Below are 13,262 nucleotides of genomic sequence, written 5' to 3' on the forward strand. Positions count from 1 at the left end.
AGAAGGGGCGAGACCGGGGCAGAAAGAAAGTCGTGAAGGAGGAGGGGGAGGCGGAGGGAGAAGAGGAGAGGGGGCTGCTGAAAAGACCAGGGGACAGAAGAGAGGAAAGAGAAGAGGGGGGAGGAGAGAGCGAGGCAGCAGGCGCACAGTGGGAGAACCGGGTGCCGAGGCGGGGCGGCGCGGGGCGGCGCGGGGCGGCCGGGGCGAGGAGGCGAAGAGAGCGCGGCTGCAGCGAGAAAGGGCAGAGGGAGGGGCTCCTGGGAGGCGAGAGACGGAAACTGAGAGCGCCGGGAGCGCGAGAGAACTTTCTACGCTTTCCCTCCGCAGGGCAGGGGACCTCTGCAGAGGCGAGCTCCTCGGGGTGGCGGGGAGCGCGAGCGAGCGGCCGGCCCCGGGCTCCCCGGGCTCCCCGAGCTCCCCGAGCGAGCTCCCCGAGCTCCCCTGGCTCCGAGGCCGGCTGCGGGGCTCGCACGGGCCGCCGAGGAGGGGACTCGGTCTGCAAGGAGGCGGTCCCCGCTCGCTCCGCTTTCTCCTCCCCTCTCCTCCCAGAGGCGGGCACCCGGGGTATTTGAGCGGCGGAGGACCCGCGGCCCCCCCGCCTCCGCCCCCCTGGCCCCCCATTCAAGAAGCCGCTCCGCTATCCCCGCCAGCACAGGGCGCCCGGCGCGCCTCGGAGCGCACGTTCCGCGCCTTCTCCCGCGGGCTCCCTGGACATTATGCGGCCGAGCAGCCGAGCCCCAGTCCTCCTCCGGCTCCTCCTGCGGCCCGAGCGGCTCAGCTCTCGGCAGGCGGCGGCGTTGCTCAGCCGAGCGCAGACGGGACCCTCGCGGCGAGACCTCAGCGACTCCTAAAGTCAAAAGTTGGCGGCGGGCGCCGGGTTCCGCGCGCTCCCCGCGGCCGCTGCCTCGCGTCGCCGCCGCAGCCAAGCCGGGCAGGAGGGAGGGGGGTGGGAGCCACGGGGGAGGGGTGGGGAGCACCATGCAGTTTGTATCCTGGGCCACACTGCTAACGTTCCTGGTGCGGGACCTGGCCGAGATGGGGAGCCCAGACGCCGCGGCGGCCGTGCGCAAGGACAGGCTGCACCCGAGGCAAGGTAACGAGGCTCCGGCCACCGCAACCCCTCCGCGCCAGCCGCCGCCTCCGCAGCCTCAGCGCCCGGCAGCGGGCACCCCGCGGCGGAGGCCTCCCGCGCGCTCTCCCTCCTTTTCCTAGAAAGAATTATCTCCGGCTTTGCAGCCGCTCCCTTCTCTGGGTCATTCCCAGCCAATTTCTAGAGAGAGGCGCTGGAGAACAAACTTAGTCTCCTCCAGCAGCAGCCCCCCCACCCCTCGGCTCCTAGTTTGCTCTCCCCTCCACTCCCCACCTCCATGCCCCAAACTAGAGTTACTTAGTAACGGGGGTGGAGGGGGGTGGGGAGGCCTAGCAGATAGTGGCATGTTTTATTTTATTCGGGGCATTTGTCAGGATCTGAAATTATGTTATTTTCTGACTTATTGTCTGATTGCTAATTGTGTGTGCTCAGAGTCTGGCACAGTTCCTGGCCTTTCCTTTCCTGGCGCATAGTAGGTGCTCTGCGAATATTTATGCATGGGCTTAGGGGGAAGGCGTGGACTCAAATGGGCAAAAAAAAAAAAAAAAAGCCAGAAAAATAACCCGGGACAAAGCCCCCTTTATTTTATTTTTTTTTAATTTTAAGATTTTATTTATTTATTCATGGGAGATACAGAGAGAGAGAGAGAGAGAGAGAGAGAGAGAGGCAGAGACACAGGCAGAGGGAGAAGCAGGCTCCATGCAGGGAGCCCGATGTGGGACTCGATCCCGGGTCTCCAGGATCACGTCCTGGGCCAAAGGCTGTGTTAAACCGCTGAGCCACCCGGGCTGCCCAGCCCCCTTCATTTTAAATTAAAACTTGCAGAAAACTGGTTTGCGGAAAGTGGAATTATTGGTTCATGTGTCCCTGCTTTTTTTCCCCTGCAGTGAAATTATTAGAGACCCTGAGCGAATACGAAATCGCGTCTCCCATCCGAGTGAACGCTCTCGGAGAGCCCTTTTACACGAACGTGCACTTCAAAAGAAGGCGACGGAGCATTAACTCTGCCTCTGACCCCTGGCCTGCCTTCGGTTCCTCCTCTACCTCTTCCCAGGAGCATTACCGCCTCTCTGCCTTCGGCCAGCAATTTCTATTTAATCTCTCCGCCCACGCCGGATTTATCGCTCCCATGTTCACTGTCACTCTCCTCGGGACGCCCGGGGAGAATCAGACGAAGTTTTATTCCGAGGAGGAAGCGGAACTCAAGCACTGCTTCTACAAAGGCCATGTCAACACCAAGTCTGAGCACACAGCGGTCATCAGCCTCTGCTCGGGAATGGTGAGTCGGTGTCGGTGCGCGCCCTCTCTCCCCACCCCTCCCCGCCCGCCTCTTCACCCGTCTCTGGAAGGCTTAACTGATTGCTCTCTAGCCTAAGACCCTCACTGCGCCGAGCTTCCACTCTGGCTTTAAATATCCGCTAGGAGCTGGTTTGCATCCTGAGGCTTGGGTGACAAGCCCCGTGCGCGCGTGCTTACACCGGCGAGGAGCGCACGCATCCGCCCCCCCCCCTCCCCGGGGTTCTGCAAGTCTCCGAGCTTTCTGGAGCCCGAACTCGGCTCCGCTGCGCTTTGCCCCACGCTAGCAGGCGGCTGGCAAGTCGGTTTCCAAACTCGGAGACTTGTCCTTCCTTGCAGCAAACCCTGCTGCCCGGGAGCGGAGCCGCTGAGCGCAGGGAGGACCCGACTCCTTACTGGCGAGCCTGGAGTCAGGGGTGTGGGCTGAGGATCCCCAGCCTCGGGTGTGGGGAGTTCCTTCTGTGTGTCGTGGAGGGCGGTGCGTAATCTAGAGTCCCGGCGATTTCTTTGGGCCTTTTTCACGCGCCAGGAACCCTGAGGCTGAACTGGAGTGACGGGGAACAGGTCCGTCCCAGGAACGGAAGGGTGGGCCGAGGGCCCCGGGGGCGGGGAGGAGGGCGGAGCCTCCCCCGGACGCTTTGAATTAGGGTGGAAACTGGGAGTGGGGGTGTGGCGCAGTCCGACTCTGCACCCTGCTGGCGGGGTGGCCCCAAGAAACACAAATCGTGGGAGAGAGCCTGGAGAAGCTGCCCAGACGAGGTTTCGGTCCTTCTGGGTTATCTGAGAGAATCGCCAAACAGAGCCCAGCGCACACGTTTTCCCGGAGAGGGAGGGCAAGAAGGCGCGGCCTGGCCGCCTCCCTGCCCCGCGAAATACGCACTTGGCAGGTTTTCCGAGCCGGTACCTCGACACCCACCCACCCCCACTCCTGACCGCCCCATTTCCCCGCTCGCTCTCCAGGTGGTCCCACATGGCATCCGCTTTTATCCCCGCCCTCCCCCCACGCCCCCCACGACATTTGAAGACCTGATCTGAAGTTCTGGCCGGTGCAAAAGTGGCCCTTCACTTTCCCAAACGATGTGCGTGCCTGCCACGCGCGTGTGACGCAGAAGCTTTCCCGGGTCAGGCTCCCCCAGCGCACCGCGCCGTGCGCACTGCGCCCCGGAGATGCGTCTACTCCTTGCCCCGAGGACCCACATTCCCGCGCCCCCTTGCCTAGGGGGGAGCACGGATACTTACCCCGGGGCGCTCGGCTGCCCCTTCCGCGCGCGCTGTCGTTGCTGGATTCCGTGTCCCGGGCCCGGCTGTCGCATCCTTCTCCACCGCTCTTCGGAAGGGTCGGGTGGGGAGCGAGACAGGCCTGAAGCCTGGGATGGGGAAGGTTTTAGCCTGCTGGGCTACGGGAATGGGGATGAGCCCCCTCCAGCCCCCAGCAGAGCGCCGGGAGCTGCGGCTGGTGGTGGAGCTTGTTTGGGGGTGGGCGGAGACGGCAGTTTGACGCACGGGGGGGGGGGGGTAAGGGGGTGCTGCGGTGAGTCATCGCTGCCCCAAGACCTAGGGCCAAAGCGCAGGAATCCTTTCATTCCTCAAGAGGTTATGAGCAGGGTGGGCGTAAGTCAGACACTGGAACCCAGGTCCTCAGAGAGCCCTTAGATCCGAAGATTCCAGAACCCCAATTCCAGAACTTTACGGATGGGGCAGAGACAGTACGGTACGTAAAGTTTGTAAACAACCTTTACTCCTCCTCCCTGCCCGCCTCCACACCCCGCTGAGTGGCCGCAGCAGTTATATAAATACTTCCCTGCCCAGGACCTTAATTTCAATTGGCAATTTGAGGTGGTAACTCGCACGTGGATCTTCAAGTGGCAGCTCTCTTAGGGAACCGAGGGCCAGGATTTCAGAAATGATTGTATCGACCGACCGTGATAACTCCCTTTATATTGCATTTCATTTGCAATCCGCCTCTTTAGGGAGGGAAAGGTCCAGAATACAAAGATAAATGCAGTGGGCGTTTCTAATCTTCAGCGCTTAATCTAGCCCCAAACCCCTCATCCCTTTGTCTTCCTTCTGGAATTTATCTTTCTTTCCTCCCCAGACTTCCCATTACCATTTCTATACCAGGAGTGTCATGATGTTCCTGGTGGCCCACCCAGAAAATCTTTCACTCTTTACAGTGCATCTAACAATGCCAATCTACCCCTGGCCCCCCTACTCACCCCACCAATCAGTGATCATTTTCCCCGAATTCCATCTTCGATGTGTCTCTCACCTGGTCTGAACAAGCCCTACCCCAATTCTAGACCTCTTTACTTCTCTGCTTGCCCATCATTTAGTACTGTTGTCTAAGAAATATTTCCAACTGGCTTCTCCTCCAGTCTTTCTGCTCTAATCCATGCCACACACAGGGAACAGATTAAGGATGGGTAGTTGCAAGATCCCACTACTCCTCTGTTCACTCACTCTACAGCGCCTCACTGCTTCTTGAACAACTGCAGATTTCTTCATCTGACAGTTCAGTCATTCATAATGGTGCCTTGTCACACCTCACATCCACACGCCAAACTCTTCTCTCAGGCTTTCCCTCCACCCTCCTGTGTATCAGTCTGCTCTTGCTCTTTTCTCTGAACTTCCCTCCTATCCCAGTCCTACCTCATTGCCTTTGGGCCTTTGCGTTTACTTGGTCATCTCCCTCAGCATCACAGGCTCTAATCCTACCCCTCTTCCAAAGTGTAATTTACAGGGTCACCTGGGTGGCTCAGTCAGGAAGCGGCTGCTTTCCATTCAGGTCAGGATCTCAGGGTCCTGGGATCAAGCCCCCCCCCCCCCCCATCAGGCTCTGCTCATCAAGGAGCCTGCTTCTCCCTCTTCCCTTTGCCTGCTGCTCTCTCTGCTTGTATTCTCTCTCTCTCTCTCTCTTGCTCTCTCTGCTTGTATTCTCTCTCTCTCTCTCTCTCTCTCTCTCTTTCTCTGTCAAATAAATAAAATCTTTAAAAAGTGTAACTTATATAGTTTCTTTCCCAGGAAACCTTGTCCTTTAGACTGCTCTCATTTCTCCCTCTCCACCTTCACAGACACTTGTCTGTATCTTTCTTACGATGCTTCGCATGCTCTCCCTTTGATTGTAGTTCCTGGTACACGTGATCTATCCCTCCCCTTGGCAGCAGGGTCAGCATCAGTGCATTTCCCTCCTACCTTGAAGCCTTGTGTATTGTAGGTACTTAGTACCTATGTTTGAACTGATGGTCACTTGAATCAAGAGAGGATGACTCTTTGATCAGACATTCATCAAACATCAAACATGTCTTCTGTGAATCGACAACAAAATGAATCTGATATACAGATAACATTTATTGGATGCCTATCACACAGCTTGCACTGTGATGAGTACTTTTTTGTGTGCATTATCTCACCCCCTCCAAATCCTCACCACGGACCAGTCCTCAAACCATTTTACAGATGAGGAAGGAAACTGAGGCTTGGAAAGTTGGAGGCTTGCTCAAGGTCTCCTGGCTACTAAGCGGTAGAGTTGGGCTTCCCTCTCTGTCTTTGCAACCCATGTTCCTAACTGTGGGCAGGAGACTGAATCTTTAGGAATACTAAAGAGACTTTTGAAATTCTTTTTTTTGAAAAGATACTGGACTAAAGTCAGGAAATCTGAGTTCTAGATTCAGTATTGGCACTATTCAACTGATTCTGTTTCACTGAAGAGGGACTTTGGACAAGTCACTTCTTCCCTCTGGGCCTTACTTTCCCCCTTTTACCAATTAAAGGTGCCAGGTCACCACCAGATGAGCTCCCGGGTTCTTTCCCAGTATTTATGGCCTATCCCTGGTAGATTTCACATGTTGTAGTGAACTTTTGTTCTGTGCTCAGAGAAGACCAGAGTTGTATACTTAAAACAGAGAGAGGTGCCTGTGTGAGAACGCCTTAAACCACTTCTCTGGAAACCAGCTCTGGTTAGTCTAACTACACCAGAACTGTCTTCTCTTTAAGCCAGGGGCTCATGAATTACGTGGAAGTCTATTTTAAAAATATAGATTCTAGACCTCATCATTGAAAATTCCAGATCTGCGGATATGGAGATATCTTTAAAACACAATGAGATCTATGGGGTAATGCCATAGATCTCATTGTGTTTTAAAGTCCCCAGGCAATTTTGAAGTTTAGTTAGGTTTGGAAACCCCAGTGTTTCAGCCTAGTACTTCCCAAACTTTATCGTGCATAAGAATACCTTGGAGTGCTCATTAAAATTCCAACTCCTGGGCCTTACCCCCAGAGATTTTGATTCAGTCCATCAAATTTAGGGTGGAGTGGGATTATTTGAATTTCTAACAAACTCCTAAGTGTTGCTGATAGTAGTATTACTGGCATTCAAGGCCGGTTATTTCCATTGTGTCTTGGGGAGGGTAGAAGCACTCTGCTTCCCCCCCCCCCCCACCGAGGAGCTTGATTTCTTCTTTTAAAGACTGCCCACTGATGGAATGGGCAACTTTTTAGTGCTCTTAGATGTGTGGTTTGGGTGGTTCCACCTTGAAGCATCGTTTACTATTTGCCTAACTTATGGGGATGTGGGAAGGGGAGAAGGCCTTATGGGTTTCAAAGTGTTTTAACACATCCTATTCTGGTGGTTAGAGGCAAACACAGCAACACAAAAAAGGCACTAAGGTGTTCTAATCCTTTACAAAATGTCACTTTGCTAAGCATTTTCCACCCATTATCTCATTTAGTCCGCACAAGAAGCCTTTACAAGAAGTACTTTTATCCCCAGTTAACAAGGAAGCCAAAGCTCAGAGCAGTTAAGGAATTTGCCCAACATGGGTGGATAAATGGCTGGGGCTAAGACTGGAACCCAAGGCAGCCCCCATTCCAAGCCTTGTACCCCTTCACTCCTGGATACTGCAAAGGGATGGGGTGTGGAGAGACTCTTGTGCCAGTGTCACAGGTTGACATCACCTGGGGTGCCTGGAGTCAGTATATGCTTTCTGAATTTGAATTATTGATGATAAGGCTCCCATGGGTCAGCTTTTCCCTCTGGAGCTCACATTTTTCCCTCTGCAGCTCACACCACATTTCCAGGCTATCTTAACACACAGACTCTCTTGCCACAGCCTATGAAAGTATGATTAGAATTTGGGCACCAGGGAAGGATTTCCCAGAGACAGATTTGCATAGCAGGTGCAATAAACTACAGTCAAATCAAGAAGGTACTGACCTGGCAGATTGAAAATAAACCACTTCTCTGAATATGTGGGCGGTGAGTTCAGTTTTGGCAGCCCTCATGGAGAAAGGATTGGGAGAAATGCCTCCCAATGCCTACTTGGCGATGTTCCATTTTTCCCCCCTCCCTGTGGTCAAGTTCTATCAAATCGACCTCTCATCTCTCTTCATTTGTAGCTGGGCACATTCCGGTCCCACGATGGGGATTACTTTATTGAACCACTGTTGTCCATCGATGAACAAGAAGATGAAGAGGAACAGAACAAACCACACATTGTCTATCGGCACAGCACCCTACACAGAGAGCCCTCAGCAGGAAGGCGTGCATGTGACACCCCAGGTATTTACTTCCTGCTCAAGCCAAGTCCCCAGCTCTGTGAGATGGGGCAGTGGCAGTACTACAGAGATGTACCTGTTTCACAAGCTGCAAAGTGTTACCGTTTACTTGATCTGTTACTCAGTCTTCAAGCGACGTAGGTATTCCCAATCGCACGATGTGGAAAGCACAGAGAGGTTTAGTAGCTTGTCCAAGGTTGCACAGCTAATAACCAATAAAGCCCCAGGATGTACTCCTCTCGCTCCAAGCTCACTGTGGGCAAAGCTACCTCTTGGTGAAGTTGCTGATTTTTAGGATTCAGCTCTAGTAATGTCTTCAGGCTATCATAGCCATATCCTCAATTGGCAATGGCTTGTATTCCCTGAGTGTCTTGATATTTTCTATTTATTTGGGATTTTTTTTTTCTCATCGTGTAGGGTTATAAAAAAGTGAAAAGGCCTTGTAAATGGAACTCAGAAAACTTGTATGTTCATTGGAGTTTTTCCTGTCAACTTCAGTTTTAGCTGTTGTTCTAGGGCTTCAGAAAATAGAGGACATGAAGTGGGGACTGCGCAATCACGTTTCAGGCAAATGCGTCTTTGCCCACCCCTGGCTTTCCTTCCCTGCTGGACACGTTCCTTGAGGCTTTGTGCTGACATGTCTGGCTATTGTCAGGGCTGTGTCATTCTGGGCACCTCGGAAAGCTCATGCTTGTGTATGTTTCTCAGTCTACAGCCTTGAGGCAACCTTCCACCGTCTTTCAAGCCTGGTTACTTTCTCTCTGATGATGGCTTGTCACTAGAAATTGCCCCTCCATCTGGTCCTGCTTTAGGATGTTTGTTAAAATACCTTTTTAAAAAAATTTCTGAACTTTCTGTTTCTAAATTTGTCCTCCTGATTCTTTATTTTTAAAAGTTCCTTCTCCAAATTAAATAACTTCCCAGGTTCTTTCTGGCATCTTCCAAATAAGACCAGAATTCCAGACCAGCAGAGGGTTTCCTAAAATGCTTCCCAAGTGATCACTTGTTTTATCTTATATCAGTCTTATTATCAGTATCAGGTTCTTCTGCTCTGACAGACTGCAGTATCCTCTTTCCTCCTGGAATTATTTCTAAATAATAAAAGGTAATATTGACTGCTTATAACCTGGAATAGCCAAGTCATAGGGTGTAGCATTGTAGCCCATCTAGTGCTGTATTCCGCTTACCAGGGCGAAATGGAATACAACTGAAATAGGATGTCAGTTAGACTCACTAATGAGCTAGGGGGTGAGATAGGGGCCCTGAGGGAGCAGTGTACTCAGAAACAGTAGTCCCAGCAGCTTGCACAGCGCCAAGCCTGCCAGCTACCAGTAAGTGCAATAGCAAGACATGTATCACATTTTTTGGACTGTGCTAGTAAGAACATTGTCCTTTCCTTCCTGACTTCCCAAATCTGAATTAGCAAATGCTTATTTTATGTATGTGGACAAACCTGTATATAGCATGTGATAGAAGGGAAAAAGTCATGGCTCTCTTTCTACCTTAGTAATGTATATTCAGTTGAATATATATTCAGTTGAATATATATTAATATATATTCAACCAGTACGTTCATTGATCAGTTTATTAAACAACAGCACTTTGTGACATTCTTCTGTCCTAAAATGGCAGCAAACCAACTTAAAAAAAAAAAAAAAAACAACTGCCAGTTATTAAGGTCCTATTCTATATTGGCAATGTGCAAAGCACTTCACCTGCATGACTTCACTGAATCCTTACCACAACCTGGTGAGGTGGGTACCACTCCTACCCCCATTGCACGTGGCAGGGGAGCAGAGATGAAGCCCCTTGCCACAGACCTCGCAGCTACTCCGTAATGACAGCCCCTGGCCCTCTTCTTCCATGATCCATTTTCTCTGTACAGGTGTGCTGTGTGTGTGTGTGTGTGTGTGTGTGTGTGTTGCATGTGACAGAGAGAGAGAAGTCTTAGTACTCTCCTTCAAAAATCCTTAAAAATATTAATTACATTAAGTCAATGGACATTTGATTTTCTGGGCTAGAGGACGAGCCATTGTCAAGTCCTGTTAAAAATACAAAGAAGAGGGACTCTGAAAAGGTGAAGGTGGAGGACAACAGAAGATGCCATAATTTTTTAAAGAAGTTATTTGGGTTCATGTCCTTCTTGGTATTGAGGCCTTTATGTGCCACCTTTGAAATCACTGGTGCCAACTTTCAGTTTTCCTTCAGTGTGTCCTTGCCAGTGACCAGTATGGCGGCCCTTCCTTCATCCCATGTGATGAAGCAGGAGCCCAGCAGTCTTGATTGGCTCTTCCAAAGGTTGCTGCTGGACTCCGCCACTCTGGTTTCTCTCTTCCAGCTGCTTCTGCACCCCTTGTTTGAATACAGATGCAGGAGGCTCAGAACAGTTGGAAAGAACTTTGGAATATGGCACAATTCACCAGCAGCCATTACAGGGATGGACCAGCAGGTCATGGAAACATCCAAAACCAGGTAGCTTGCGCACAGGGAGTGAAAGTAGGTGGGCGGTGGGAGAAGTCCCTCTGACCAGAGCAGAACATGTCTTCTACAAATATTAATCCATTCAGCTTCAGAGATTTCCACCAGAGCAGTTGTTGGTAGCAAGAGTAAACTTTAGAAGTATCCTGGGAGCTTCATACAAATGCAGGTTCTTTAAAACACAGACACACACACACACACACATACACACACACACACACACACACACACACATACACACACACCCTCTCTCTCAGGCCAGTGAGAAGGAGCAAGAATCGTGGGTTCACTGAGTGTTCCACGTGACCCAGAAGTTCAGCTAAATGTGAGAGTCCCTGCTAATGTGGGATTTAAGGCAATAACCACTCTCCATGGCTTGCTGCCTGCTTTGCCCTGGACTTGGCATTCTTCGTCCCTGCTCTTTATGTCTTATAGGATGACAGAAGGTTTTCTGGAGGAAACTGTGGTAGTTAGCTCTAGGCCAAGGGGCTAATTCTGTACAGATGAGCATACTATAGTCCTGGGATGTTAAGTTACTTATTTCTAGGAGTGATCACCTCTAAATTCATTAGGAACCCATTGGAATTTAAGATTGCCCTAGCCTCAGAGCTGGCCCCTGGAAGTCCCCTGCTGAGTTGGGTGTATGTAACCCTTTAATTGCTGGATAATGGGATCCTGCCCAGCACTAGGCACTATGGCTTTACACTGTTACCTACAGATGGATTGTGAGTCTTGCTCATTTCTAATTCTTGATGTATGTCTGATTATCAAAACAGATTCTGAGATAACTTATATTAAGATGACATGTGCATAAGGACTCTTATATAGTGAAAATAGCATGCATTTAGAAGGGAGTCAACAACTTAATTTATTCATCCGTGTGTGCATTCAGCCATAGCATATATCTTGACTCCTCTGTGCCATGAGGATAAAACCAGGAACCGTCTTTTTTCCAGTCAGCTGGGTCACCTCAAGCACATTTGGAGCATAAAGTAAGAATAACACATACCTTTCAAGGGTGTAGTTAGGGCTAAATGAGTGTGAAATAATGAAAGCTCCCAGGACAGTGTTTAGCAGATGGTAGACAATCACTGAATGGGAGATTAAAAAGGAGAGTCATGAAAATAGAAATTGAGACAACACAGCAAGGAGAGGAAAATTCAAAATGCCAAAAACCCAAAGCTAATCAGGTTCCTGTGCTGAGCTTAGATCTTCATAACCAGGTCATAAAAGGCTTATGGGACTTGCCCAAGGTCAGTCTGCCAGCAAATGGTGGGGCTGAGAGCCCCTTCTCTTTGTTTATTCTCTCTCTGCGTAATGCAGCATTTTAAAAATTCATTCCTCACAAGTTTCTCTTAGCCCAGTGGCTGCCCTTCCTACAGTGTCTCTGTTTGGTCATCATTGGTTATGACTGTGTGTGTACATTTGAGCCAATTGAGTGTATCTGCATTTATTTGTGATTTTCATCCTGTTTGTGAGTTCCTCAGGATTCAGGATGGGGTGTGGGGCATCTTCTCTTTCCTGTGACATGCCCTTGTTACTGCTGTGTCCCCTACACAAGTGGGTAGAGTTCATTGAGCTGCCTGCCTGCCTGCCCGCCTGCCCCACACACCAGGGGGCCAAGTGGCAGGCTGGGGTGGGGGTGGGGGAGCCTTCAGCAGAGTTTATTGCTTTTATAAGCCACCTCCTGCCAATCCTTCACATTGCATATCCAGATGAAACCCCGAGTTCTGTCTCACAGACACTCTCTGACCCTGAATTTTGCACAGGAGCATTTAGTTGTTCTTATCAGTGGGATAGACGTGCTTCCTGGTAGGTGAGAGAGAGAAAGGCACAGGGGGGAAAGGACAACAGGAGGCTGTTTTGTTTGTCTGGGCCTAAAAGGCAGTGTTTTTCCATTACTAGAATGCCTCTCTTGCCCTCTCATCTCAGCAAGGCCTGCTGTTTTTTTTTTTTTTTTTTTTTTTTTTTTTTTTAGGCATTTAAGAATTATATACTTGTTGACCTATCGATGCCACTTCTAAGGAAATAATTGGACGATTGTGTAAAGGTGTCTGTGTGAGAATATTCAGTATGGTATTGTTTATTATAGCAAAAGGCTGGAAACAACCCAAGTGTCCTTCAGTAGGAGGATACACCAATAATTTATGAGGGATACGTTTGATGGATTCCTATGTAGCCATCAAAAATGATCATACAGATTTATGTTAATACTGACATGTTTCATATATATATATAGTGAGCAAGCAAGTGATAAACAAGTATGTATAGGATGATCTCATTTTTTTAAAGATTTTATTTATTTACTTGAGAGAGAGAAAGAGAGAGTGGGAGCATAAGCAAACAGGAGAGGCAGAGGGAGAGGGAGAAGTGGCTTCCCAATGAGCAGGGAGCCCAACGTGGGGCTCAGTCCCAGGGCTCTGGGGATCATGACCAGATATGATACCAGTGTATAGTGGGACACATGTATATAAAGAAAAAATATGAAGCAATATATATAGAAATATTAAAAAGGGATTATTTCTGGATGGCAGGAACATAGGCAACATTTATCTTTTTATTTTATATTCTTATATTTTTGCCACAATTTTATAATAGTCACAATCAGAAAATCCACTTAAAAAGAAATGGAGGTACTGGCTTGCAATTATTTTGTAAGCCCCATGGCATTTGTGACTGAGGACCAACAGCAAGCCATGATCCCATGATTTTTTTTTTTCTTTGAATGAGACAGTCTCCATAACCAGATAGATAAAAATCCTGCCTTGTATCTGCTTCTTTGGGATACTGAGGCTGATCAACACTGAGGCTCTATCACAACCCTGCTAAATTGCCCTGTGCCTAT

At 49.9% G+C, this 13,262-nt stretch overlaps 1 protein-coding gene and 1 long non-coding RNA gene across 4 annotated transcripts in view; one reads left to right on the forward strand and one right to left on the reverse strand.

The window, feature by feature from the left end:
• The window catches only part of LOC129521657 (uncharacterized), a 149,352-nt gene extending 145,421 nt beyond the window's left edge, over positions 1 to 3,931 (reverse strand). For both annotated transcript variants that reach the window (XR_008666844.1, XR_008666845.1), the window contains exon 1: positions 3,626 to 3,931. This is a non-coding gene — a long non-coding RNA (uncharacterized LOC129521657). The remainder of the gene's footprint in view (positions 1 to 3,625) is intronic.
• Positions 964 to 13,262, forward strand: part of ADAMTS9 (ADAM metallopeptidase with thrombospondin type 1 motif 9) — a 158,448-nt gene continuing 146,149 nt past the window's right edge. For both annotated transcript variants that reach the window (XM_055343319.1, XM_055343320.1), the window contains exons 1-3: positions 964 to 1,093; positions 1,978 to 2,369; positions 7,781 to 7,943. In XM_055343319.1, coding sequence (XP_055199294.1) covers positions 979 to 1,093; positions 1,978 to 2,369; positions 7,781 to 7,943 — 670 coding nt within the window. In that variant the 5' untranslated portion in view covers positions 964 to 978. The remainder of the gene's footprint in view (positions 1,094 to 1,977; positions 2,370 to 7,780; positions 7,944 to 13,262) is intronic.

Source organism: Nyctereutes procyonoides, unplaced genomic scaffold, assembly GCF_905146905.1.
Source record: "Nyctereutes procyonoides isolate TBG_1078 unplaced genomic scaffold, NYPRO_anot_genome, whole genome shotgun sequence".
NCBI lineage: Eukaryota > Metazoa > Chordata > Mammalia > Carnivora > Canidae > Nyctereutes > Nyctereutes procyonoides.